At 36.5% G+C, this 23336-nt stretch overlaps 2 protein-coding genes across 6 annotated transcripts in view; one reads left to right on the top strand and one right to left on the bottom strand.

Annotated features, from left to right (window-relative positions):
• Window positions 1-2937: 2937 nt before the first annotated feature.
• On the top strand, window positions 2938-8301 carry LOC136226370 (inositol-tetrakisphosphate 1-kinase 4-like). 4 transcript variants are annotated; one of them, XR_010687708.1, is made up of 12 exons: window positions 2938-3199; window positions 3319-3501; window positions 4687-4768; window positions 4888-4920; window positions 6179-6299; window positions 6447-6539; window positions 6773-6892; window positions 6988-7164; window positions 7278-7333; window positions 7436-7520; window positions 7766-7956; window positions 8029-8301. XR_010687708.1 is itself a non-coding variant. In XM_066014820.1 (10 exons), exons 1-10 carry the CDS (start codon window positions 3332-3334, stop codon window positions 7855-7857), a joined length of 1029 nt encoding a protein of 342 aa, XP_065870892.1. In that variant the 5' UTR covers window positions 2938-3331; the 3' UTR covers window positions 7858-8301. The 4 variants fall into 4 exon arrangements, 1 of the variants encoding a protein (XP_065870892.1); XR_010687707.1 differs by having other exon boundaries at window positions 2938-3501; XR_010687709.1 differs by lacking the exons at window positions 2938-3199; window positions 3319-3501 and adding an exon at window positions 4032-4326.
• Window positions 8302-12257: 3956 nt separating this feature from the next.
• The window catches only part of LOC136226202 (serine/threonine-protein kinase TOR), a 39009-nt gene continuing 27930 nt past the window's right edge, over window positions 12258-23336 (bottom strand). For both annotated transcript variants that reach the window (XM_066014552.1, XM_066014551.1), the window contains exons 33-57: window positions 23221-23330; window positions 22974-23147; window positions 22785-22850; window positions 22552-22620; window positions 22328-22438; window positions 19472-19612; window positions 19247-19375; window positions 18971-19136; window positions 18679-18893; window positions 18198-18404; window positions 16813-16926; window positions 16528-16731; window positions 15883-15963; window positions 15685-15759; window positions 15547-15613; window positions 15298-15458; window positions 14949-15122; window positions 14713-14841; window positions 14545-14628; window positions 13649-13710; window positions 13506-13578; window positions 13291-13425; window positions 12982-13155; window positions 12529-12794; window positions 12258-12444 (exon numbers count right to left, since the gene is read on the bottom strand). In XM_066014552.1, the coding sequence (XP_065870624.1) occupies window positions 12426-12444; window positions 12529-12794; window positions 12982-13155; window positions 13291-13425; window positions 13506-13578; window positions 13649-13710; window positions 14545-14628; window positions 14713-14841; window positions 14949-15122; window positions 15298-15458; window positions 15547-15613; window positions 15685-15759; window positions 15883-15963; window positions 16528-16731; window positions 16813-16926; window positions 18198-18404; window positions 18679-18893; window positions 18971-19136; window positions 19247-19375; window positions 19472-19612; window positions 22328-22438; window positions 22552-22620; window positions 22785-22850; window positions 22974-23147; window positions 23221-23330 (3206 nt within the window). In that variant the 3' untranslated portion in view covers window positions 12258-12425. The remainder of the gene's footprint in view (window positions 12445-12528; window positions 12795-12981; window positions 13156-13290; window positions 13426-13505; window positions 13579-13648; window positions 13711-14544; window positions 14629-14712; window positions 14842-14948; window positions 15123-15297; window positions 15459-15546; window positions 15614-15684; window positions 15760-15882; window positions 15964-16527; window positions 16732-16812; window positions 16927-18197; window positions 18405-18678; window positions 18894-18970; window positions 19137-19246; window positions 19376-19471; window positions 19613-22327; window positions 22439-22551; window positions 22621-22784; window positions 22851-22973; window positions 23148-23220; window positions 23331-23336) is intronic.

The raw sequence follows: 23336 nt of genomic DNA on the forward strand, positions 1-23336 counted from the left end.
TTAAGGATGGAGCTCGAGCAATCCTCGGTGAATGGAGCTTCGGAGGCGTCTTCAATGGAGGTTTGAAGGTTTTTGGAGGAGGTGGAGAGGATTTCTCGAGGTGGAAGATAAGAAAATTACAAAAACAAAAGATATCTAATTTACAATTGAAAATTCCTATTTATAGACGCGTCTTGGGCCTCGTTTTGACCTAATTTCGTGTCCTTGTTGGTGTAGGAAGACGTGGGGCCGAACGTGGCTTCGTGGGGGCAGAATTGGTCTTTTTGACCAATTCCCGCAGGTCTGCTCGCCGAGCAGGAAAGGCTGCTCGCCGAGCAGAATTGCGACGAGCAGCCCCTGCTCGCCGAGCAGGCGCCTGGTGGCCTGCTCGGCGAGCAGGCACTTCCTGCTCGGCGAGCAGGCCCCTGGGTGCCTGCTCGGCGAGCAGGCACACTGCCTGGGCAGTGCCTGGGCTGCTGCCCGGGCTGCGTGCCGATGCTCAATTCGCCGAGCGGCTGCCGGGGGGTCCTGCTCGCCGAGCGTTTTCGCTCGAAACGCGCTCGATCCGTGCCGGATGACTTCTATACCCTTTTTCGTCCGAACTTACACCTGCACACGCATAAAAACTCCAAGAAACATTAGTCTAAAAGCCAAATTGATCCGTCAATCGCTTATTTTGAGCAAACGCTTCGTTTGGTGCGACTTTTGACGGACCAATTAGCTTCAAAAGATAACGGAATTCTAATATGCATGTTATTTCGGCCGTATTTGCCTAAATTGATCACAAAACGAGCCTAAACAACGAAAAGTAAATAGAACGTTTCCAATTTCTAACTAACTCACACAAAAGCATTTAAATGCGAGAATTGCTCGCTTATTAACCAAATTACTCTAAAAACCGTCCTAAAACCGTACCCAAAGATAGGGTTTTTTGACCCCTATCAGGAAGCTGCGGAGGGCAGGAAGATCCATCTTGTGCCTTGGAGTGAGGTTTGCCAGCCTAAAGATTCTGGGGGTCTGGGTATTAGGAAAGCAAAGGACAATAATAAAGTTTTATTAATGAAACTCCTTTGGCGTATGTGGCAAAACCCCTCATCTCTTTGGGTTCGCCTCCTTTGTGGTAAGTATCGGAAAGACAAAATCTTCGGGGGCCCGAAAGAGAGAGTTGCTAATTGTTCCTTCCTCTGGAAAGGACTTAGTGCTGTGTTTGATGAGTTCTGCTCGGGAGTTGGCCTGGAGGTGGGGAATGGTAAGTCCATTAGTTTCTGGTTTGATAACTGGATTGGGGATAAACCGTTAATTGAGGTGTGTTCTCCCCCCCGCCTAGTGATATACGCAACTGGAGGATTGCCGATGTGGTTGACTCGAAAGGGGACTGGATCTGGTCAAAGTTTGATACTTTCTTTAGCCTTGAGACTCTCCTTAGAATGCGGGGAGTGAAGGTGAGTAATCAAGAGGAAGACTTGGATAGGCACTGCTGGGCGCTGACTAACAATGGAGTTTATTCTTGCAAATCGGCCTTTGAAGCTTTCTCTCTCTTTAGATCTGATCCTCCCTCGGATGTGTGGAAGTCGATTTGGACCCTTAAAGTTCCTTTCCGTATTAGGAGTTTCCTGTGGCTGGGCGTTAAGGACAGGCTTCTTACTAATTCAGATAGGCACAGAAGGCACTTGGCTGATTCTGGAGCTTGCAGTAGATGCAGAGGCCATGTTGAGACTTTGTGCCATGCTCTTAGAGATTGCTCTAATAGTAAAGAGGTTTGGAGGAAAATTCTCCCACACCATATTTTCTCTTCCTTCATGGCACATTCTGAGGTCGACTGGTTCTCTGATGGTGTTAGAGGAAAGTTGCTTCCATACATGGAGCATGGTGACATTTTCTTTGCTATTATTGTCACCAAGTTTGGAAATGGAGAAACGAGGAGATTTTTGGAGATAAAACTGTTTTTATGACAAACTTAGCTGATTTCTTCTCGAAAAAACTTTTCTCTATTATCGATAGTTTCAAAGGAGAGTCCCTTGCCAGAGCCTCTCAGTGTTGTGATGTCCATCTCGTGGGATGGAGCAGGCCAAGAGAGGGGGTTGTGAAGCTGAATACTGATGGTTCCTGCCTCAGTAACGGTAAGATTGCGGCTGGAGGTGTGCTTAGAGATGCAGGGGGCGCTTGGCTTTCTGGGTTCTCCCAGAATTTAGGGTTGGGTTCTTCCTTTTCTGCGGAGCTCTGGGCTATTCTTACTGGAATCAATCTTGCTAAAAGGCTGGGTGTTAAGAGGCTCTCTGTGGAGTCTAATAATTTGGAAGCAATCAAAATGATTTCTGAGAATCATTCTATGGGTCTTAACAGTCGCAACCTCATCAAAGCTATTAAAAGGCTTTGCTCCTCCTTTGAGTTCGTAGAGTTCAGACACATTTTTAGAGAGCAGAATCGTGTTGCTGATCGCTTGGCGGCGGCGGGCCATGAAGGGACGTTAGGCGTTACTACCCTTCCTGTTTCCCCTAGTTTCATCTCTCATCTTCTCTTAGAAGATAAGATTGAGGTTAGCTTCCCTAGGCTAATTCCTGGGTAGTTTGTTGTTGTTCGTTTTTCTTTTCCTTTTTTTAAAAAAAAAAAGTATTAAATGTAAATTAATTATTTTAATAGTCTCATTAATATATAAAAAATATAAATATAAATTAGTCATTTTAACAGTTTCGTTAATATTAGATTGGTTTTGATAAGTATTAATTAACTAAGCCAAACAGCCCCAACATTAAAGGCTTGAAACTTTAAAATTTTCATTTGAAATAAATTGCTCAACCGGTATTATCCTCCACGCCCTGATATTCTGATAAGACTGTCAGCTTAAATTCTTGAAACTTACAGGGGCAAAATAGTAATCTTGAAGAAGTTTCCGTTTCTTCTTCCAGTGCTATCATGCCTAGTATAAATCCTTCTGTGTAAAATGTATATATATATAAACACTCTAATTTCTTCTTCTACTATCCAATTTAATTTTCTCTTCTCTTCTCTTCTCTTCTCTTCTCCCCTCTGTTTGTCTCTCTGCAATCAATTTGAATTTAATTTTCCGATTAAAATTCGAACTTTATGCACAAAGATTAGTAGTGAGAAAACCAGAACCGTGGAGCTAAATCGAACAAGGGAAATCAAATCACTGTGAGCACAAAGTAGACAGAGAAACCTAAAAGGGAAAAGAAAGCTCCAGAAAATAGGGGCTACTTTTGTACGATTTTCACTTTCTGTTTTTGTTTTTTTGTGTGATTGATCAAATTCACATTTTGCGTCAGTTTTTTCGAGAAAATAAAACAAAAAATATTGAAATTGCCGTCGAGGTTGTTTTAGGTTTTGTTTGGGTATGAGGATAAACGGGGAAATCTCGCCGGATGAGGAGGAAGAGATGATGGTCGAGGATTTGAAAACGGTGTCGCCGGTGCAACAGTACCAGAAGGTGGTCGTCGTTGGCTATGCCTTGACGTCGAAGAAAAAAAAGAGTTTCTTACAGCCAAAGCTTGAAGTTCTGGCCAGGTATACACTATTCATTTCATTCTTTCTGGTCTTTATTTACGCCATTATCGATTTATCATTATAATAAATGTAAATACGTATGCATCTTTGTACTTGAGATTCTGGATGTGCAGTTTTGATCTTTTGCGTGATTTTTCCTGAAATGGGTTATCTCAGAATTGTTGATGTTTTTGCAAATCAAGGTTTTCTTTTCTTTTGATTTAGTATTATTTTATTTTCTTTTTAAATTGGTTGCAACAGAGTTCTGTTTTTTCTGCTTTGTTTTTTGCCTTGAAATTTTACGCTTTGTTATATGCCAAAAGCAGAGATTTTTCAAATGTAGTTTCTGTGTGATAATGGAGAGAATAAATTTGTGGATATCACTGTCAAGAATAGGATTTGGGCAACCAGTTTTACACTTGACGTGATAGATATGCTTTTAGTCCTCTTGGGTATTTGGAATCTTTCATTTTTAATTTTAGGTGGGAATATTCTTCCATATATTCTATTTGGATGGCTTACAAAACATAAAGTCAATGTTTGGTGCTTTGTTCTGTAGATAGTTTACAAGGCAATATTGTTCATTACATTGTTCAAACATGCCTACTTATCTACCTTTTAAAGATCTTTGTTAGTTATCATTAGATTAGTACTAATCTTGTCTTCTCTGCAGTTTTGTATTGGTGGTTTTACCTTTTGATGTTTTGGATCTGTTCAATATCAGTAATTTGAAATAGAAGATGTAAATGTAAACAACTTTTGAGTTTCAAGAATTATTAGATGGCGCAATCGGAAATAGCGCTTGGCTCTATTATAGATTGGTGGGACTGTCTTTTCTGATTTATGGTATAGATCTCTTGATCTTTATCTACTTCTATGTTGTCGTTTTGTACGAGCGATTCAGTGATGATGATATCCTTCGTGACAACTGACTTACTTTAAATTTGACATTATTTATGTTTTTTAGTTTTTGAAATATATTACTATAATTGTATTGGCAAATGGGTGAGGATGATTTTAATTGAGAAACGGTTTTATATCGTGTGAATAGGAGAACTGAGTTTTGTTTTGTTTTTTTCCTGGAAATGGCTAGTAATTGAATGAAAGCCATTTGATCATGTAATTACTTAAGTGTCCAGTAGGTTTCCGCTTTATTTATGCTCTCTCCGTAATGATGACGTAAACTATTTTAATTTATTGGTGCAGAAATAAGGGGATACTGTTCGTTGCGATCGACTTAAACAGGCCATTGTCAGATCAAGGCCCCTTTGATGTTGTTTTGCATAAGGTTAGTGTCGGTTTCTGTCTATCACTAACGACAAACTTTTTCTGCCTAATACGTTTCCTGTTTATTTATCCGGTTCTATCATGTGTTCAAATTTCTGACAAGTCTTATAATACTTGTAGTTGACCGGAAAAGACTGGTGCGAAGTTATTGAGGTTTGTTATCTGATCTTTATGTTAATTCTAATTATAGTTTTTTTTTTTTTAGGTTTTTAAATAACTGTAAGATTAAAACTATCTGGATACAGGATATCCAGTTTATTATTTAATGCAAAGTAATTCGACACGTGTTAGGATTTACGTTTGGACTACTCTAACACATGGACCTTGAGACAACTCCTTTTTTCTATTCGGCTATCATGTTCGAACAACTTTTTCATCTGTCATGAGTGTTGGAAAATATCTTTGCTTAATACATTTCCAAACTCTTAACATAACTTTCTTTGAAAAGTGAAAAATAGAAAATCTGTGAGATAGAAATCGAGATACATAAAGGGTATCTTCTCTTGCATAATGTGTTGGCTTAGAAAATTCACCTTGACATAATGTTTCCTATTATATAAGTTAGTGGCTCCTTTCTTTCCTTATGTGTTTCTTTCCTATTAACAAGTTCTCAAAACAGAAACTTTCAATCCAAAACTTGATATTCTCCGTGCCCTTCAACCTGTCAATATGGTTTGTTTATTAGTTGAGTGAATATTTGGTGTTTTTCACTGGCCTATGCAATTTCAAACGAGCCATTTTGTAAACCTTATAGAAATGCATTGCTTATAAAGATAGTGCTTTTACATGGTTTCTGAGCTACCCTAAACCAAATTTAGGTTACTTTTCCTGCTTGAGTGCTTTGAATACGCTATGCAGTTTATTGCAATGTTTCGAACCGTATGGGCATATCTAGCTTGAAGTTCTCTCCTTTTTGTTACTATATTTTTAACATCACTAGTTATAGAAACATTTTTTTAAACCCTAGATGAATAGGCAGCTTGTGCAAATCTCATGGAATAACTTTTTTATTGAAATTTATGGTCCATCTTTTAGAAAATTGTGAAGAAATTTTTTCCTTCATATCCATTCAAAAGAAAAAAAAATCCTTTATATGCCATGCGTAGATGTTCCTTTTCTCTCAATATGTTTGTCAAGAGACCTCTTTTTTTTTCCCCTCCAGGAGCTTAAATTAATGAGCAGTTTAACTTGTTTGGAGCACACAACGTTATTTATTTAAGCACGATACCATTTTGCTTTATGATTTATAGTAAAAGTTTTGTCTAAGCAATAACATGTTCTGTAGCTTAGTGCTTGCTAAGATAGTTTCAATATGTCTTATGTAGTATGAAATGGAACATATTACCTTTTGTATTTTTTTCTTCATCGGAGATGGATTGATATCTTATAATTTTATTCTTCCCTCTTAAAGGATTACCAGAAAGAACATCCGGAAGTAACTGTCCTTGATCCTCCAGATTCTATACAACATCTATATAACCGCCAGTCGATGCTCCGGGAGGTAGCTGATCTGAATCTGTCTGACTCTCATGGTAATCTTCATAGTATTTTCTCAAATCAATAATAGATTAATTTTTGCCACTTCTTTTTAGAAACCTTTTCCTTCCAAGTTTTACCTCAACATTAAAGACTAGTTTTTCTAATGATGGCAAATGTTGCATTAATTTGCTGATTTGTAGGTAAAGTATGTGTCCCGAAGCAAATAGTTGTCAATAAAGATCCATCATCCATTCCTCATGAAGTTAGCAAAGCTGGATTCAAGTTGCCACTAGGTAATTTTTCTATCCATTCAAGAATGATTGACGTGGCCTCATCAAATTATTTGTGTTAAAGTCCTTAAGATGCTATCCCCTGGCTAGTACATAGGTTTCTTTGGAGCAGCTAAATCAGTTAGATTTATTTATAATATGTGGTTGCCTTGGTGGCTACTTAGATATTCTACAGTTGTTTCGGTTGATCAAATAGAAACTTTATTGACAAATTATATTTCACTTGTTATAATTAGTTGCAAAACCGCTGTTAGTGGATGGAACTGCCAAGTCACATGAATTATTTCTTGCCTATGATCATTATTCTTTGACGGAACTTGAACCCCCTCTGGTCCTACAGGAGTTTGTTAATCACGGTATGGTATTTTTGCATGGTGTGGAAATGATTTTTCTTTTTATAGCCATCAGTATTATTTTACCCTGAATTTTTCGTTATTGCCTCATATTCTAGGTGGACTTCTCTTTAAGATTTATATTGTTGGTGAAGCCATAAAGGTTGTCAGGCGCTTCTCTTTGCCTAATGTCACTAAATGTTCGCTAGCAAAAGAAGCAGGTGTGTTCCGATTTCCAAGGGTCTCATCTGCTGCAGCTTCGGCTGATGATGCAGATTTGGATCCTTCTATTGGCGGTAAGATAGTTCAACCTTAACATTAAAAGTTTGATACATATGCTATGCTTCCATGAAGTATATTGTCTCACTTAACCTAATTCCTTTCACAACAATGTGATATCTTATTGCAGAGTTTCCTCCACGTCCTTTATTGGAGAGGCTTGCAAAGGAGCTTCGTGCCCGATTAGTAACTCCCCTTTCCCCTGCCTTTTTTGAGCTCTGTTGTTTCTATTGCCTTATTTAGCTTTCAGTTTTAGATTACTTAACTGTATGCTCTTGCGTTTTCTAGGGCCTCCGGTTGTTCAACATTGATATGATCCGAGAGCACGGTACAAAAGATGTCTTCTATGTGATTGATATCAACTACTTTCCTGGCAAGTATAGTATATCTTCAAATTTCTTAGCCTCTTTGTTTCCTTCAAATTCGTCTATCTTCTCTCTTCTCTGCATGTGTATGTGTGTTGCGAATGTGCTTGATCTTAAACATTGTGTAGAATGTGCTTGATAAAAGCGACAATGTTTCATGATTCTCGTGCTAGATGGTCGATGCATGAGATCATGTCCTAAGATTTTTATGCCTTGTCCAGATTAGATGAACAGGATCTTTAATTCGTGGCAGGTTATGGGAAGATGCCTGATTACGAGCACATTTTTACTGATTTCCTACTGAGCCTAGCACCGAGCAAGTATAGAAAGAGATCTGCTGCATGACTGGAGATACCCATACAAATATATGTCAATGTTCCTTGCAGATCTAGGTCTCATGGAGAATTGAAGAACAATCAATTTACTTGTGTAATTTACTAAATGGTATGAGAATGTCCCCAGCTTATTGCTACTATCTCAGCTGGTCATATGTCTGATATTTTGTACTGTTTCTAGGCAAATGAGCAAATCCGCGAAACTTCCCTTCTCGGGTGGAATGACTCAACATGATTGGCGGCTCTGATGGAAGTTAAGATCTAGCATATTCAATAATTGATCCAAAGAGCTGTCAAGATACCTCATTTTCCTTTATTGGTCATTTGTTTTTTTTTTCCATCTTAATTATTCATTCATTCCTTATCTTTACTTTGGAGTTTAAGGTGACTATGATTAGTTGTTGAGACAGATTTTGATAAAGTTCAGTGGTAGTTGAAATTGTAGCTTCTGTGATATGCTTGCTTTTAGCCCTTTATTTTGAGCATTTGATAAGAATTACAAATGTGATGCATTCAAAGTAGGTTGAGAACTGAGAATTCTCTCAAGGTGTGCAGAATTCAGCATGAGGTTGAGCTATAAAATAGATTCACTATTGAGAATTCAATAGTATAAGATAATAAGATAGTTTGACCTTGCAGAATTTAAAAAGTATCAACAATATAAGATCGTTTGTCCATTCCGAATTTAAAAACAGGTTCTTGATAATGATCTGATTTAAATTCATCGAGTTGATATAATATTTCTTCAGATTATATATCGAGATGTCTCCTTGGAATTTAGAATTATCTCGAGTCTATACTATTTCTACATAGTATAACATAATAACAAAGTTTGCCCCATATCAAATTTAGTACAATATAATAAGATTAGATCGTTTGTCCATTCGAATTTAAAAACAGTTTTTTGGTAGAGATTCAATTCAATATTATAGAGTTGATATAATATTTCTACTGATTATATCTAGAGATGTCCCTTTGAATTATATATGTGGAACATTTTCTTTTTAGACATAGACAATTGCACTTTAATCAAAACTTTTGTTTGTCGACCCTAAGAGCAACTCTAATAGTTGCTATTTGCTTGTTACTAACCCCTCTTGGTTACAATCAACCACTAATATGGTTGTTACTCTACTTGTTATGTTACTAATATAAGTAACATGCTGTTTACTGTTGGACTAAAATTCCAAATACCATAAAAAAAATTAGGAGGTGAAGTCCACATAAGGTGTCAAATGCACTACATCTGGCCGTGTAAGCAACACGCTAGATGAGGCGCGTCTGACGCCACAAAAAAGCAGACAAAACTGCTTTTTTCTGTAGCAAGTTGCCTTTTACGTGAGTTTTCCAATAATGTTCAAATATAAAATTCATTTTCAATGCATCTTTTTCTTTTATTAGTAAATTTTAGTGACCCCTCTATATATCTAACTAACAAAGGGTTCTATTGGTATGTTTTCTTGGTTTATTACGTATCTTATGTGGCATTATAAAGGTGTTACCACCGTTAATGATGCTCTAAGGCACTAGAGAAATTAAGGCCTTGTTTGATAAATCATTTAATTGTTTAAATTAAAATATTAAGCACTTATTTAATTTAAGTGCGTTTGATAACGGTCGTTTCTCTGCCACTTAAATTAGTTAAGTTAAAAATCAGTTATTTTGATAAGTCAAAATATTTAACTTAACATTTTAAGTTAAACATTATCAACTAATATTTTTATATATATTAAATCATTCAATATTTTCAGTACTTATTTTTTCAGCTCTTAATTTTCAGTTTTATCAAACAGCACTAAGTAATTATCTAAGGCATTAGAGAAACTAAGGCCCTGTTTGGCAAAGAGCGTTTTGGGATAAAAAGAGCGTTTTTGACCAACTTTAGCGGTTTGACCACTGAAACCGCTGATTGGAGTGTTTAGTGGAGAGAGGTTTGGAAGAGCGTTTTGGGATGAAAACGCTAATTTTGAAAAAGCTCATTTTAGGAGCTTTTTCAATTAGCGTTTTGAGATATTAAAATTAATGGACTTTTTTGACCCCAATAAATAGACTCTCTCTTCTCCTGTGCCAAAATTAATGCCCTTATTTGTCTTTTTGCACAAACCGCTATTATCAATCAGCTAAGTTTTACCAAACAGGTCTAACAAACAGCTAATCAAATCAGCTAATGTAATCAGCTAACAGCTAATGTAATCAGCTAACAGTTAACAGCTAACAGCTAACAGCTAATTCCCAAACAGGGCCTAAGTAATATGGGATAATGGTTTTTTCCACAATGGTACAACACGGAATTTGATGTAACAAAAGCAGTTTTATTAAATTGCCCCTTCAAACTCAAAAAGGAGGGCAAAATGATCCAGATATAAATATTTACGAAGTGTTACTATTGCGTCAAAAGTCGCAAAAAGTTGACGTGAAGTAGCAAAAAAATTGACGCAATGTTGCGCATCAGTGTCCATAGGAAAAAGTTAGGAGGGAATTTTAGCCCGATTCCCTCATCTCTTACGATGAACTAACCCATGTGCATGTGCCATTCACATGGAACCTTTTACCTCTTCAATCTTCAAAGTTCTCATTTGCATATTTGCTGCGGTTAATTTGCGCATGAGTAATGGAATGTAATCAAGAAAATTACTCTAATCACATATTAAGAATTAAAACCATATACTTCAATCATTAAAATGCAAAGACGATGAAACAGAAAAAATTAAAATAAAATTAATAAAAAAATATATAAACATTATATTTAAAAAAATCATTTTAAAGAATTAAAAATAAATACTAAAATTGAATAATATGATAAAAGAAAAAAATTTGATCAAAAATAAAAATAAATAAGTACGAGGATTTGAAGTGAAAATAGTCTAGGGGTAAAAAAAGTATAAAAATCAAAAAGTAAAATTTGATTAAGGATATTTTTTAAGGAAAAAAATTAAAAATATATAAAAATCAAAAATGAAATTAATCCAAAAATAATAAATAAATAAATATACAGATCAAAACAAAAATTAAAAAGTAAAATAGAGACTAAAATAAAATTTTATTAAGAGGATAGAAGTTCTAATAAAAGAGGGAAAGGAAATTAAAAACCTAAAAGAAATTGGATAACGAGATTAGAAGAGTTAAGTAAATCCAAAATTCGAAGAATATAATTGAATTAATAAAACAACCACGGAAAAAAAAAAATGAAAGTTGTAAGACAAGGTTCTTTTCTCCAAGTCTTAGGCTCAATTTCTCCTCTTTCTCTTATACTTTCCTAAAAGACAGTGGCGGAGCCAGAGGTCAAGGTCCGGAGGGGCTTCATTGCATGAAGATTTTTTTTTCTTAATAACGACTTAAGGGTTTTGATTCGTAGTAGTCAAATTGAAATTTTCAAATTTTTGATAATATAAGGGTAAATTTGATCATAATTGGAAACATTAAGGTACAAAACAACTGAGATTCAATATAAAGTAAGGATAAGGTGCAAAAATACTCTAATGTTTACACCTAAGAATAATTTTACCTCTAACGTATAAAATGGTGCAATTTTACCCTTAATGTTGGCAGTCAAGAGCAATTTTATCCCTAACATTGATAAGTTTGATCAATTGGAGAAATTATTCATCAAATTGTCTTCTCGGTCATGATTTTTGTAACTAAAAAAATTTAATTAAAAATAATAAAGGAGAGTGAGGTTAATAATGATTAAAAATGATACTTAAGGGAAAAAATTAAAATGAGATAAAAAGTGAAGAGAGGGAGATTCGAACATAGGATCACTTGGATGTAGAGATGCCCTTAATTATCACTACAACCAACTATACAAACTTAGTTTTATGTTATATAATCACATTCCACATTATAAGTACTAATTTTAACTATTTTGGAGGGGCTTCTCGGGACTGAACCACTATTCGTCAAGGGTGTTCCGGAGGGTCGGAGGGTCGAGAGACCCTCCCCTACCCCCCCTAGATCCGCCCCTGCTAAAAGACCCAAAATGAACTCCCCTTCGTGAATTTACAATGAAAGCTTCTGTATCTACATTTTATTGGTTAAGTTACAATGAACGCTTCTGTATCTACATTTTATTGGTTAACTTTTTTTTTTTTTACAAAATGAGGTCCAAAATGCAAGCACCGTTCACATCTCATTGGCAAGTACAACCCAGAATATACACGTTCTTAATATGTCTGACTTCTGAACTAGAATTGTCAACTTTAATTTTGTCCTTCCCAGAGATCCCCCGACGAAGATACGAGATTCCCCAAAACACAGTTCCCAGTGATGGAATTTTTTTTTTTTTTACCAATGGAAATTACCCTACAAAGATTGTTCTTAGCTAGATTCCAAAAAAAAAAGGTCCCAGTGATGGATCGAGACAAGAATAAAAAGGAGAAAATGGGAGGGATTAAACCAGAGATAAGAAGCTCAATAACTAGACCATTTACTTGGATTTTCTGTTTCACTATACAACCATAAATTACAAATGCTTTTTATATACAAACATTGCAATGCCAATGCCAACTAACATGTCAAGGTCCAATCATGAATCAGCTATTTACATATTCTGTATATACAATGTGATTGCGTTTGAGTTCACCAGAAAGGACACCACCTGAAACAAGTAAAAGGGTACGAGCAGTTATAAATCAGACTCTTCATTCAATTAATAAAATCTTAGGAGGATGTGATATCGTACCCGACGTAATTTTGACACAAATTCTCAGGTGAAGTGGCTTGGATAATCAGCTTCTGAACTTGCAACTTAACAGATAACCCATGATCCACTTCCCGGGCATCTCCAGAAGTTAAAGCGCCGTGGTCTACTGCATGTTGGATATGGCTCGTTGATATCAAGGACGATGGAGAAAAATCACGTCCCGTCAGTTTATGACTCATTCGAGCCATGACAACCACAGCACGCTCATTTAGAACCTCATTTGCATCACCAAGTTGATTCACAGCCTACATATAATGAGAAATATTAGGGGTGTCAACAGGTTGTAATGTAAATGTAACAAAAATGATGATCTTGCCAGAAGGGATTGCCTTTGCAAATCATGTTGTCGTGTCAGAAATTGACAACCTTAGAAAATATACGCATCATACAACAGAATCACCAAAACATTCTCTAATATTTCAGATATCATACCTGTAGAATTTCCCTCTCACGAGCACCGCGTTGAGGTTGGGCAAGTTCTCTACCTGGAGCAGATTCTTCTGCATTTACAACAGCAGGAGCATGTGTATTTGCAAACATGGGCATTTGGGGGACTTCATTGAAGTTAAAAAGACGCCAGTTTATGAGAGGATCATGTACAAATGCCTGGAAAAGTTCAAAACCAAGTATTACACCGATATTTACATGATATTACTATATGAGTAAATATTCAACTATATGTTTTTTCTCTTCTGCTGGATTGGTAACAGAAAAACTCAACCATGCAACTTCAAATCCTACCTCCATCATGGCCATAACACTATCCTTATTCGTCCGAAGAACTTGCATTACATTTTCACAGGTGGAACGGAAGTTGCCCTCTATACCACTAATTTCCATAGCTTTGACAAGCATTCTTGTCAAACGGAAGGGAACCTAAATGAAGGGGAATAAAACATCAATACATCACAACTTCATTATGAACCACATAACATACACTAAGTCTGAAAATGCACCTTCTCGGGGAACTTCTCCCTGTTCATTGAAGCTTCAAAGCAGTCGCCAAAATCAATATGTAGAATCTTCCCGCTGCAAAACACAACATATGATAATGTCCCAGTATTACACAATCCTCAACTTTCTTCCAATGACAACCTACCTATAACGATGAAGCATAAGGTTGCTTGGGTGCCGATCACCTAAACCAAGAAGGTAACCAACCTGAAAGAGAAGCAATGTTTGAATGAATTTATCAGTGAATAATATTCAGGAGTTGCCAAAGGAAACAACACTAATTTCTCCATTGACTACAAAAGTGGTATAAAGATGCAAGCTATTCGCTACAACTTTGTTGTCTACGACCAGACTTTTTTTTGGCTATTTAATGTTCATTGAAATCAGTTCTCTCCTCTCTCTCTCTCTCTCTCTCTCTCTCTCTCTTCCAATTCCTCAAAAAAGAGCATTTGAATCATGGTAGCAAGATACCCATATAAAAATTATCTTTTCTCAAATCAGGGCCAAATAGCAATTCCAGAACAGATGTTACTCTTAACATTTATCAAAATACAAAACTCAACAGATTTTATCCAGTTTGGTGCTCGAAGCGGAGACATGGGCCATGTTAGTACACAAAGTCCTATGAAGCCCAATTTCACCACCACCTTGTTACTTATGGGCAATCTCACCCATGTATATTAAGTTATAACAGATCAAATGTAATTTTGTAAATTTAACCCCTTTAAGTGCATGGGACCAATTTAGCACTTGAAGTGGATACACAGGGCCACATTCAATGGTCAAATTTGACAATAAACTGACACATGAACGGCTAAGTTGACATCCTCCCAACTTAGTTGAGTAATTTGGCCCTGTATCTTCACTTACGGTGCCAAATTCGTATTTAATTCTTTTCCATCTATTCAAGTCTGATGGCATATTAGATAACAAAAGATTAAAAAGGTAGCCAAAACTGTCACAACAATAACTGCAAGTTTCAATGTTGAAGATTATGTTACATTACAGAAGTTGCTACAACAACAGAAGGGAAACACTTACCATGCTCATGACTGCTAAACTTCTTGTATAATTTGTTCTTCTCTCCAGCCATACCTCAGAAGTACGACTCTTTAACCAAAGAACCTATCAGAAATACAGAAAGTGATATATTGAAATAAGGTACACATTTGAAAGAACAAAAATAAAGAGAAAAATCTGATCGCATACCTTTGCTAGATCATTCCCTTCAGTATTTTGCAAAGCATATTCAAATACTTCCACCTTAGCTATGAGTGGTAAATGGTCATAGTCTGGAGCAAAACTAAGCATATATTTGTGCTCTTGATTTAAAGTGATCTGAAAACATTTGGACATGAATCATTATACCAGTTGCAACTTCCTCACGCTGTACAACAATATAATAACATAGAAAACCCAGCTATCCACTGGAAACCCTTGCGTACCTTCCTGGCATCTCTGTACTCTCGAATGAGTTGGTGTAGGGTGTCACAGTGCGGAACCCATTCAATTAACCCACTGTTAGGAGATAATGGAATGACAGCATATCGTTGAATGGATAGATCCTTCTCGCTAGTTTTTCTTGAATTTTCCAGCAGAGTATTTACCAGTCCAAAAAGCTGAAAAGAATGTGGAGGTCAAGGAATTGTAACCTTTAATGAGGTAACTCAAAAGATTAACTACATATGTTTTTCCAAGCAAAGCCATATACACCATAAAGGCCTAACCGACATGAGACAAATATCCTCATACCAGCAGTGCAAGAAACACAATAAACTGAAGAAGAGAGATTACCTGCATGACACGCTCATCTTGGCGCAGATCTTCGTGTCCCTTCAGCAAGAATGCATAATCTTCACCATCACTCCCATGAATTGTCAATTTACGGGGTCGCTGTTTGGATGTTATGACAACAAGCTGGCGTGCAAATGATGCTATCGTCACAACTGGTGAATCTGAAGAGCAAATAATAAACCAACTTTTTGTTAGGCAATGCATAATTTGCAACAGAACATTTTTATCAACCAGTGATTTCAATATTACCAGCACGATATGTCCCAGGAACAGCAAGCTCCAGATTACGGCACTCTAATAGCTCCGGAGACACCGACTATTTTCATAAGCATAGAAGTCAGTACCATTCAATGAAAAGCTAAAAATAAACAGAGACAATCTTCTTGCCTGCAGGTCGAGGGTAGTAAGGCTTTGAAGCTGCTTGTCTATTCGTCTGAAAACATGGTAATATAGATCCCATGCCTAGCAAAATCGAGCTCAAATTATTCAACAACCAATTCCATCAATGCATCAGCAACGCAACTGAAACTCAAACAAATGCTGCTGAATGCCTCAGCAGAAAAAAAAAAAAACAAGTCAAAATACCTGTGTAAGCTCAGATTCGTGTACATTTCGCCTATAATTCATGCAACATTCCCATGCCTCTAACAATTCATGTCGGTATGCCTGCAAGAACACACACACACAAAAAAAACGTTATTAAATAAATAAATAAGATATCAGTTTAGATGGTTGATGGGTTCAAGAAGAAAGATAACAGGATTGAAATCTACAAATTGAATGTCCAAGGAGAACAAAAGTCGGCTACATACTCAGCTTTAAAAGTTGAAGTGGGACACAACATTACAGGACCGTAAATGGAAAAAATATAAGAGGGAGGAAGAGTGAGCATATCAGATGTACGTTACAGTATATGGGAAGCTAAAATCAACAGCAAGAAAATACAAAATTGAAAAGAATCCATATAGTAAATGTCTCCACTGTAATATCATCCATCAAGTTATCTATGTAATAATAAAAAATGGTGCTTATACCGAATCTCCTATCCATCAGTCCATAATAAAGTAATCCTAATGAACCAAATCCAAGATTATCCTAATTAGACCAAGAAAACTGGATCCAACTTGCACATCTGAATATAGTCATAAAACAAGACGACCATGTAGTGGTTAGCTACATTTGAATAGAATCAAAAATAATATAACAAGAAATGAATGTTTGAGTAGAAACCTCAATGAATGCCCTCTCCTTTATGGTGGTATTCTCCCTCATAGCACCTTCCTCGAGCATTTCATGTAAAGGCTCCAATACATTCAGCATTCCCTCAATGTTACGTTCACCAAAATACAAGCGACTGGCCTCTTCCAGTCCCTCATGCCATAATTCATGCCAAAGAATTGCAACTCTGATTAGTTCCTTTGATACAAGTTGTGCCTACACATAGAGATCAGTTCGTAAGTTAGATGAACATTACACCCAAAAATTGATAAACTACAACCAGCCAAATGGTTTAACCTGATCTACAAGTGCACCACTATGTTGCCGAACTTTGTCAACCACTTCTTGAGCTGCAGCTTTACGTAAATTGCTTATGGATTTACATGCCACAAGAAGAGGATACATGAGAGCCTGAAAAAAAAGGTGAATTCTTGAGCATGAGACAATCTACGGGAACACTACTTCCATTTGCAACAACTTTATGTGATCTGTGGTAAACACATAATGATAAACTGCATTTAGTTCCACAAAAGCAAGTTGGATCTTCAAGATCTAAAGTTGCCAAGGATTTTTTAGGATGGAGGTTGGTGGTCTTGATGCAATTAGGATTTTCTTTCTTTCAGAAATTAGATATTGTTGCAATCTACTTAAGCCACTCAGACACAAAAATGAAATGACAGATAAAACAAGTTATTTGCTCAATGGACAAACATATTTGTCATAACGTATGGAAGAAAAATGTGCATCAGTAGTTGAAGAAGAAAACAAGCTAAAGTGGGGCATCCATACCAAATTAGCTTAATCAAATTTTGGTTACAGCCCAAAATGAAAGCAAAAAGAAAAAAAGACCTTTTCTGTGGTTGTTAAGCTCAATACCTCTCTACCTTTGGACGCATCTCATAACATTTCATGGGCTCGACAAAGCTTTGAAGCCCAAAATCCGAATTTGTTCCCTAACTAGGTGTCTGAGGGCTAGTCAACAACTGGATCCATTTCTGTGTTGCGAAAGGGAACCAGAACCAATTTTGCATGGAAAAAAACTATCCATTGTTTAGCGTGTTCACAGGGGAGATGCACTTAAAAGAATTGCTGAAGCAAGAATCTCATAATAGTTGGTGAAGGGCAAGCAGGGCACTAAATTAGGCTAAATAGGTCCTCCAGAAGCCCTTTTCTTTTTGCTCTCAAGTCTTCCTCACACGCCCAACAATCATCATTCTTAAAGCAAGAACAATGTGCAGGACAACATTTTCGCACTTGAATAATACTAAGTAATTCTAGTTAAAGGATCTGATCATGGAATGCAGCAACAACAACAACAACAACAAAGCCTTAGTCCCGAAATGATTCGGGGTCGGCTAACATGAACCATCATATAAAACCGTGAAATCAAGTCGTGTCAGCAACACAAATTCGCTCCCTCCACTCCGTCCTATCCACTATCATATTTTCCTCATTTCCCAGTAAACTCATATCACTCTCTGATCATGGAATAAAAGGGAGAAAAAAAAAACGATAGCAAAGCCTATTGATTCCACTAAGATTGTATGGAATTTTGCACAGCAATACAATGACCATGCATAGTGGCAAAGAAAGTTCAAACAAAATACACTAAGCCAAATTATCTAAATTCTCAAGCACATCAATACATCCATTCCAGGACTAAAGAATAAGAGAAGCCATACCTGGGGATGACTTTGCCCTATTCTGACCAACAACGATTGTATCAGTTCTCTCACAGCATGGTTATTTGAATGTATCCTGGCTATTATTTGAGGCAAAACCACCAGCCATGTGTTTATATTAACATGTGCAAATCCTTTCTGTAATGCCATTTGAACTTCTGCAGTAGCTCCATGGTTGAACCATAAGGTAAGAAGACGGAGTATATCCTGAAGTAGAGGACACGATTCACATTTTACAAAACTGACTTGCCAAACAATACAAATTAGGGTATGTCACAGGAGAGCAAACATGAGTCAGATTGCATTCTTATACCTTACTAATCCTTAGTAAAACTAGGTTTTAAACAACAAAGGAAGGAAGTATCGGTGAAAGGAACTAAAAAGAACTCATAAAAAAACTCAAAATGACTTGGTATTCTTTCAGGTGTGTCTCTAGAAGCTTCAAATAACAACTAGCTCAATATCCAGATAAATTTTTTACCTGTAAGCTATCATCCACTCCTTTGGAATTTGCTGCACAGGCTATTGAATGAAAATATCCAGTAACAGCAGCAACGACAAACTGTGAGGCAACATTAGAAAAACCTCTGACAGTATAATGAGACATCACTGCTGTATTGAACAAAGCCCAAGTGTGCCATGCTTTGGCCCATTTTGTTGCGCATTGAGTGGCACTTCTGAATGCAGAAAGGATATCTGCCAAAAAATGAAAAATTGTTCAAGAAAAAGATCGAGGTGTAAAACAGCAGAGGGAATTGGAAAAGGATAACCACCTTGTATGGATTCATCATCCAAGCCAGGAGAAAGTGTCCACTGCCAATTTCCAAGCTCAAGATATACACGAGCAACAAGGGGCACATTTGAACCTGTGCTGCTCACTAAAGCAGTTGGTGCAGCAGAACTAATATTTGGGGAACTTGAAACTTCTATCGCCAAACTCTACCAACCAATTCAAAATAAGTACCAAAAGAATCAAAATCAGATGTCACATTACACTAGTATAATTTTAATTACAAGTAATTATACATCTGAAAGTCAGTCTTCCATACCTGAAGCCTAGCAAATGCTTCTTTTCTCTTGTGTTCTTCCCCAAGCGACCATTGGTATTTCAAGTATGCCAGCATTACTTGAGGAGGTCCATGGTATCGAACATTTTCAGGACATGTCTCCGGATCATACTTAAATAATGGAAAACAAAAAGTCAATTAGGTTCACACTAAATCAATCTCACTAACTAGCACTTCTGTTGGTTTTACCAGAGATGCACAACTAACCTGCAAAAGTTTAACCAAAGTTGACCTAGCTTGACTGATTCTGTTACTTTTCAGACAGAGAGAAGCAAATTTGAGCCAATTGTCAATGTCCTCTGTCGGAGGAAGCACAAGTGCTCTTACAGCCAAAAGAACTTGCCAGACCTAGATTATCAAAGGTTACACCGGGGGAAAATGAGCAACAAAAGAATAGTTTGATCTCATACAACAGACTGAAGCAGAACTGCATCAGTTAACAGTCATGAGAATTTCAATTGGGTATTAGGCCGCCACGAGAAGTTGTTGTAATAAATAGTTTCCAAACTAAAATAATGATCCAACTCAGTGTTTCAATAATATAGAAAGAAAGAAAATAAAAAAAATTATAATCATAAAATAGGATTCAATGGAATGCTTCGAGTGGGCTTTAGAACTTTGATTTGTTAATTTCCAATTTTCGCACAGCTTTTACTCCTTATTTAGTAATCAAGAAAGTGGCCCTAGGTATCGACTTTACTCATTTACAAGACAAATTGAGTAACTAGATGAATTAACAATGAGAATACTTTACTAGTCCACTAGCTACTTAAGGGATCTAACAATTAATGAGTTCACTGATAGACAATTATACAGAATATTACTAAAATTGTACATCTCTTTTTTTCATCTACTAAACTCAAACATTGTTTTTAAATTCAAATGTTTGTCAGAACTCAAATTGTATTGAAGAAAAAATCTAGACGTTCAAATTCTGCAAGAACGAAAATGGTTTAGGAATAGAGGGACTAGCTAACAAGTAAAGCCAGTTTTGAAGGTTGGAAGGGAATAAATCAGGCTATGTCTAAAACCATAACATCACAGTCAAAGTAATGCAGAAAGTAAACTATGCGACAGAAAACCTACCAGTACTCAACTGAATTTATTCAAAACCTAGGCAGCACCGACATGGATATTCATAAGTGTACTTGTACGGAAAATTTTGGCATTTTTAGAAAATATGAGATATGGGTACAGCAGGGACACGCCAAATTATATATATATTACATTTGTAATCAAAAAATTAAAAGATATGAAAGCGGAAAAAGAGAGAAGAATTGAGAATCGAAGGGTTGGAATCGAACCCACCGATTCATCATTGTTGAATGTCATGGCTGGTAAGGACTTGAATTAGATGAACTAAAATCGAAGGGGTGGCTGATTTGAGTTTTTGTTCTGCTATCTCAATTGAAGAATAATTAGGTAGGTTTTAACTTTTAGATTTCGATTTCTTTTTTACAATTAAAAGGGGTGGGTGGGGGGGCTGCTAGGTTTATTATTTTTATTAGGGTTTAATTTCTTTTATATACATCAACCCCTCTTTTTGTAAAGTTATTTAAAAAAAACAATATATTTATCTAATTAATGTAGAATCCCGTGTCCCCGCGTGTTCCCCCATATTAAAAATAAGAGGGGACACTTATTTGCGGTGTCCGGTATATGTCCCCGGCAGCGTGTCCTTGTACCCGGAGTGTTTGACGTTCATGCCTTAACTTCTTAGAAGTATCGGTGCTTCATAGTTCAAAACCTACGATGCACGGAAACGGAAATGGGAAACGCGATTTCTAAAAAATATAGGAAACGGAAACGTGGGGGAAACGTGTAAATATTAAAAATATAGGGGCATATTTATAAAATTTTAAAAAATATAATATATATAAAAATAATCATAAATTATAAATACATGAACTAATTATTGGTAAAATGAAAACAAATTAATTTTAAAAACTGCAATTTAATAAAATAAACATGTTACTGCCAATTAATTAATAAAAACAAATATGTATAAATATCAAAATGTGTAAAATTAAAGTCTCTAGCTAAACAGTAAAAAAAGAAATAGCACTACTTAAATAATAAACAATATAAAAGGTCGTCCAACCAATCCATTCCAGAAGCTTCTCTCTCCATCACACCATTCAAGAAGGCACAGAAAAAAGAAAAAAAAAAACAGAACAAATTACCAACTACGAAGAACTTGAGATCAAACTGGTATTATGATTTCCAAAACCAGTCGAAGAAGAAGCAATCGCCACTTGAAGAAGAAGAAGAAGAAGCAATCGCAATCGCCACTTGAAGAAGAAGCAATCGCAATCGCCACTTGAAGAAGAAGAAGAAGCAATCGCAATCGCCACTTGAAGAAGAAGAAAACCCAGACCAGACTAACAACCCACACCAGATAACAACAACAACAACAACAACAAAGCCTTAGTCCCGAAACGATTCGGGGAACCCACACCAGATAAAAGAAGAAAAAATCGCAAAACTAAGAAGAAGAAGAAGGAAGTCTGGAGATCGATTTCAGTATGAACTGCTTGAGAATCTCTTTCAGATTTTGGAAACGCGTTTCATATTTTCTTTATTTACGTACCCGGAAACGGTTCGTTTCCGTTTCCGGGCGTTTCCGTTTCCCACATCTTGTGGAAACGTAGAAACGCTACTTTGGCAACGTTTCCGTGCTTCATAGTTCAAAACTATAAAATTTAAATGGGAATTGCATTGTAGTTTTTTCTTTATCCCACAAAGATCAAAAGCAACATGAAACAGTTGCTAGAATTGCACCTTTGTTTCCTAACGAATATTGCAGCCTATAGAACTTCCCATTCAACTGAGGTTTACATCCAGATGACCATCTTGATGAATAATAGTCTTACAACCTATGATAATTGCTTCCTAACACACATTCCTAGCTGACCCTATTAACTACCCTCTTGAGTGCATATTTGCAATGCACATATTCCATTCTCTCCAAAATATTTACTTCTACTACGACTACTATCAAGACAATCCAAAAATTCACTGCCAGTATCCATCATCATGTTGATCACTAAAAGTTATGTCTACCTCAACATTACGCTTTGTTCCTCGTATCCGCTCAGTCCACATGTTGCGAATAAGGGCCCGCCGTCCTTCAGCAACAGCATTTCCCACAGGAAGAGTACAATAGTCAATTACCTATTAAAAAAAACGTTGCTCAATATGAAACAATATGTCAAGCTTGTACAAGGAATATGAACAAAATAAAGAAGAAGAAAAAAAGGAATAGCGTATCAAGCAAATAAATAAACCTCCTCTAGTTCAGAAAGCTGTTGAACTCGGACCATGTTGCTGTAAGCACGATCATAGCTTTCCAAAACCTTCAAAACAAAACAATCAAAGAAATCAACAATAGTAAAGATAATAAGCATGGCTGTGAGAAGGTAATTCTTGCAATGCCTACAAAGTGAAGACTCTTAAATCAGAAATATAAGCTAAGTATAAGGACTTGACAAAATAATGGACAAGGAGATGAAAAATATACCAAAGCAGCAAGCTCTGTTGCTAAGCACTTCCTAGCTCTTTCAACATATTCCCGAGCTTCATCATACTTTGAGAAACAATGATTACAATGAACCAATTAAGACACCATTATAAAAAGGAACCAAATAAATAACAACCAATCATAACAATATTTGGTGTATGCTAAATGCAGTTATAGCGCAAAGAATACCTTTCCCCTACGAACTAATAAGACAGCCCTGAAGAATGTACCATTACTACTTCCATCACCACTAGCAGCAGTGTTACCCAAAACCCGTAGCTTAGTTTCATCACCGTCATCTAATCGAGACACATATTCTGCCATTTGATCCCACTCTCCCATATTCCAAGCAGCACTAGCAGCCTGAGATAACATCTTGACAAATATAAGTGTGCATATGGAAATCTAAATCAACTGCATAAGATTCAAAAACAACCATTGGAGCCATTTCTAGTCGAGCAGATGGCTCTGCTGGGGTCCAGTACTCCTTGCACAAGTTGTTAAGTTCTTCCCACCGAGCTAATGCAGCAAGGCATCTCATCCTTCCTACAG

The sequence above is a fragment of the Euphorbia lathyris genome, chromosome 4 (genome assembly GCF_963576675.1).
Source record: "Euphorbia lathyris chromosome 4, ddEupLath1.1, whole genome shotgun sequence".
Lineage (NCBI taxonomy): Eukaryota > Viridiplantae > Streptophyta > Magnoliopsida > Malpighiales > Euphorbiaceae > Euphorbia > Euphorbia lathyris.

What these genes read in the sequence shown, in the direction of transcription:
- LOC136226370 (XM_066014820.1), top strand. Translation starts at nt 3,332, where the DNA reads ATGAGGATAAACGGGGAAATCTCGCCGGATGAGGAGGAAGAGATGATG. An exon ending in AGGAGCTTCGTGCCCGATTA is followed by an intron (nt 7,334 to 7,435) that starts GTAACTCCCCTT and finishes TGCGTTTTCTAG; the next exon opens with GGCCTCCGGTTGTTCAACAT. An exon ending in TGATATCAACTACTTTCCTG is followed by an intron (nt 7,521 to 7,765) that starts GCAAGTATAGTA and finishes AATTCGTGGCAG; the next exon opens with GTTATGGGAAGATGCCTGAT.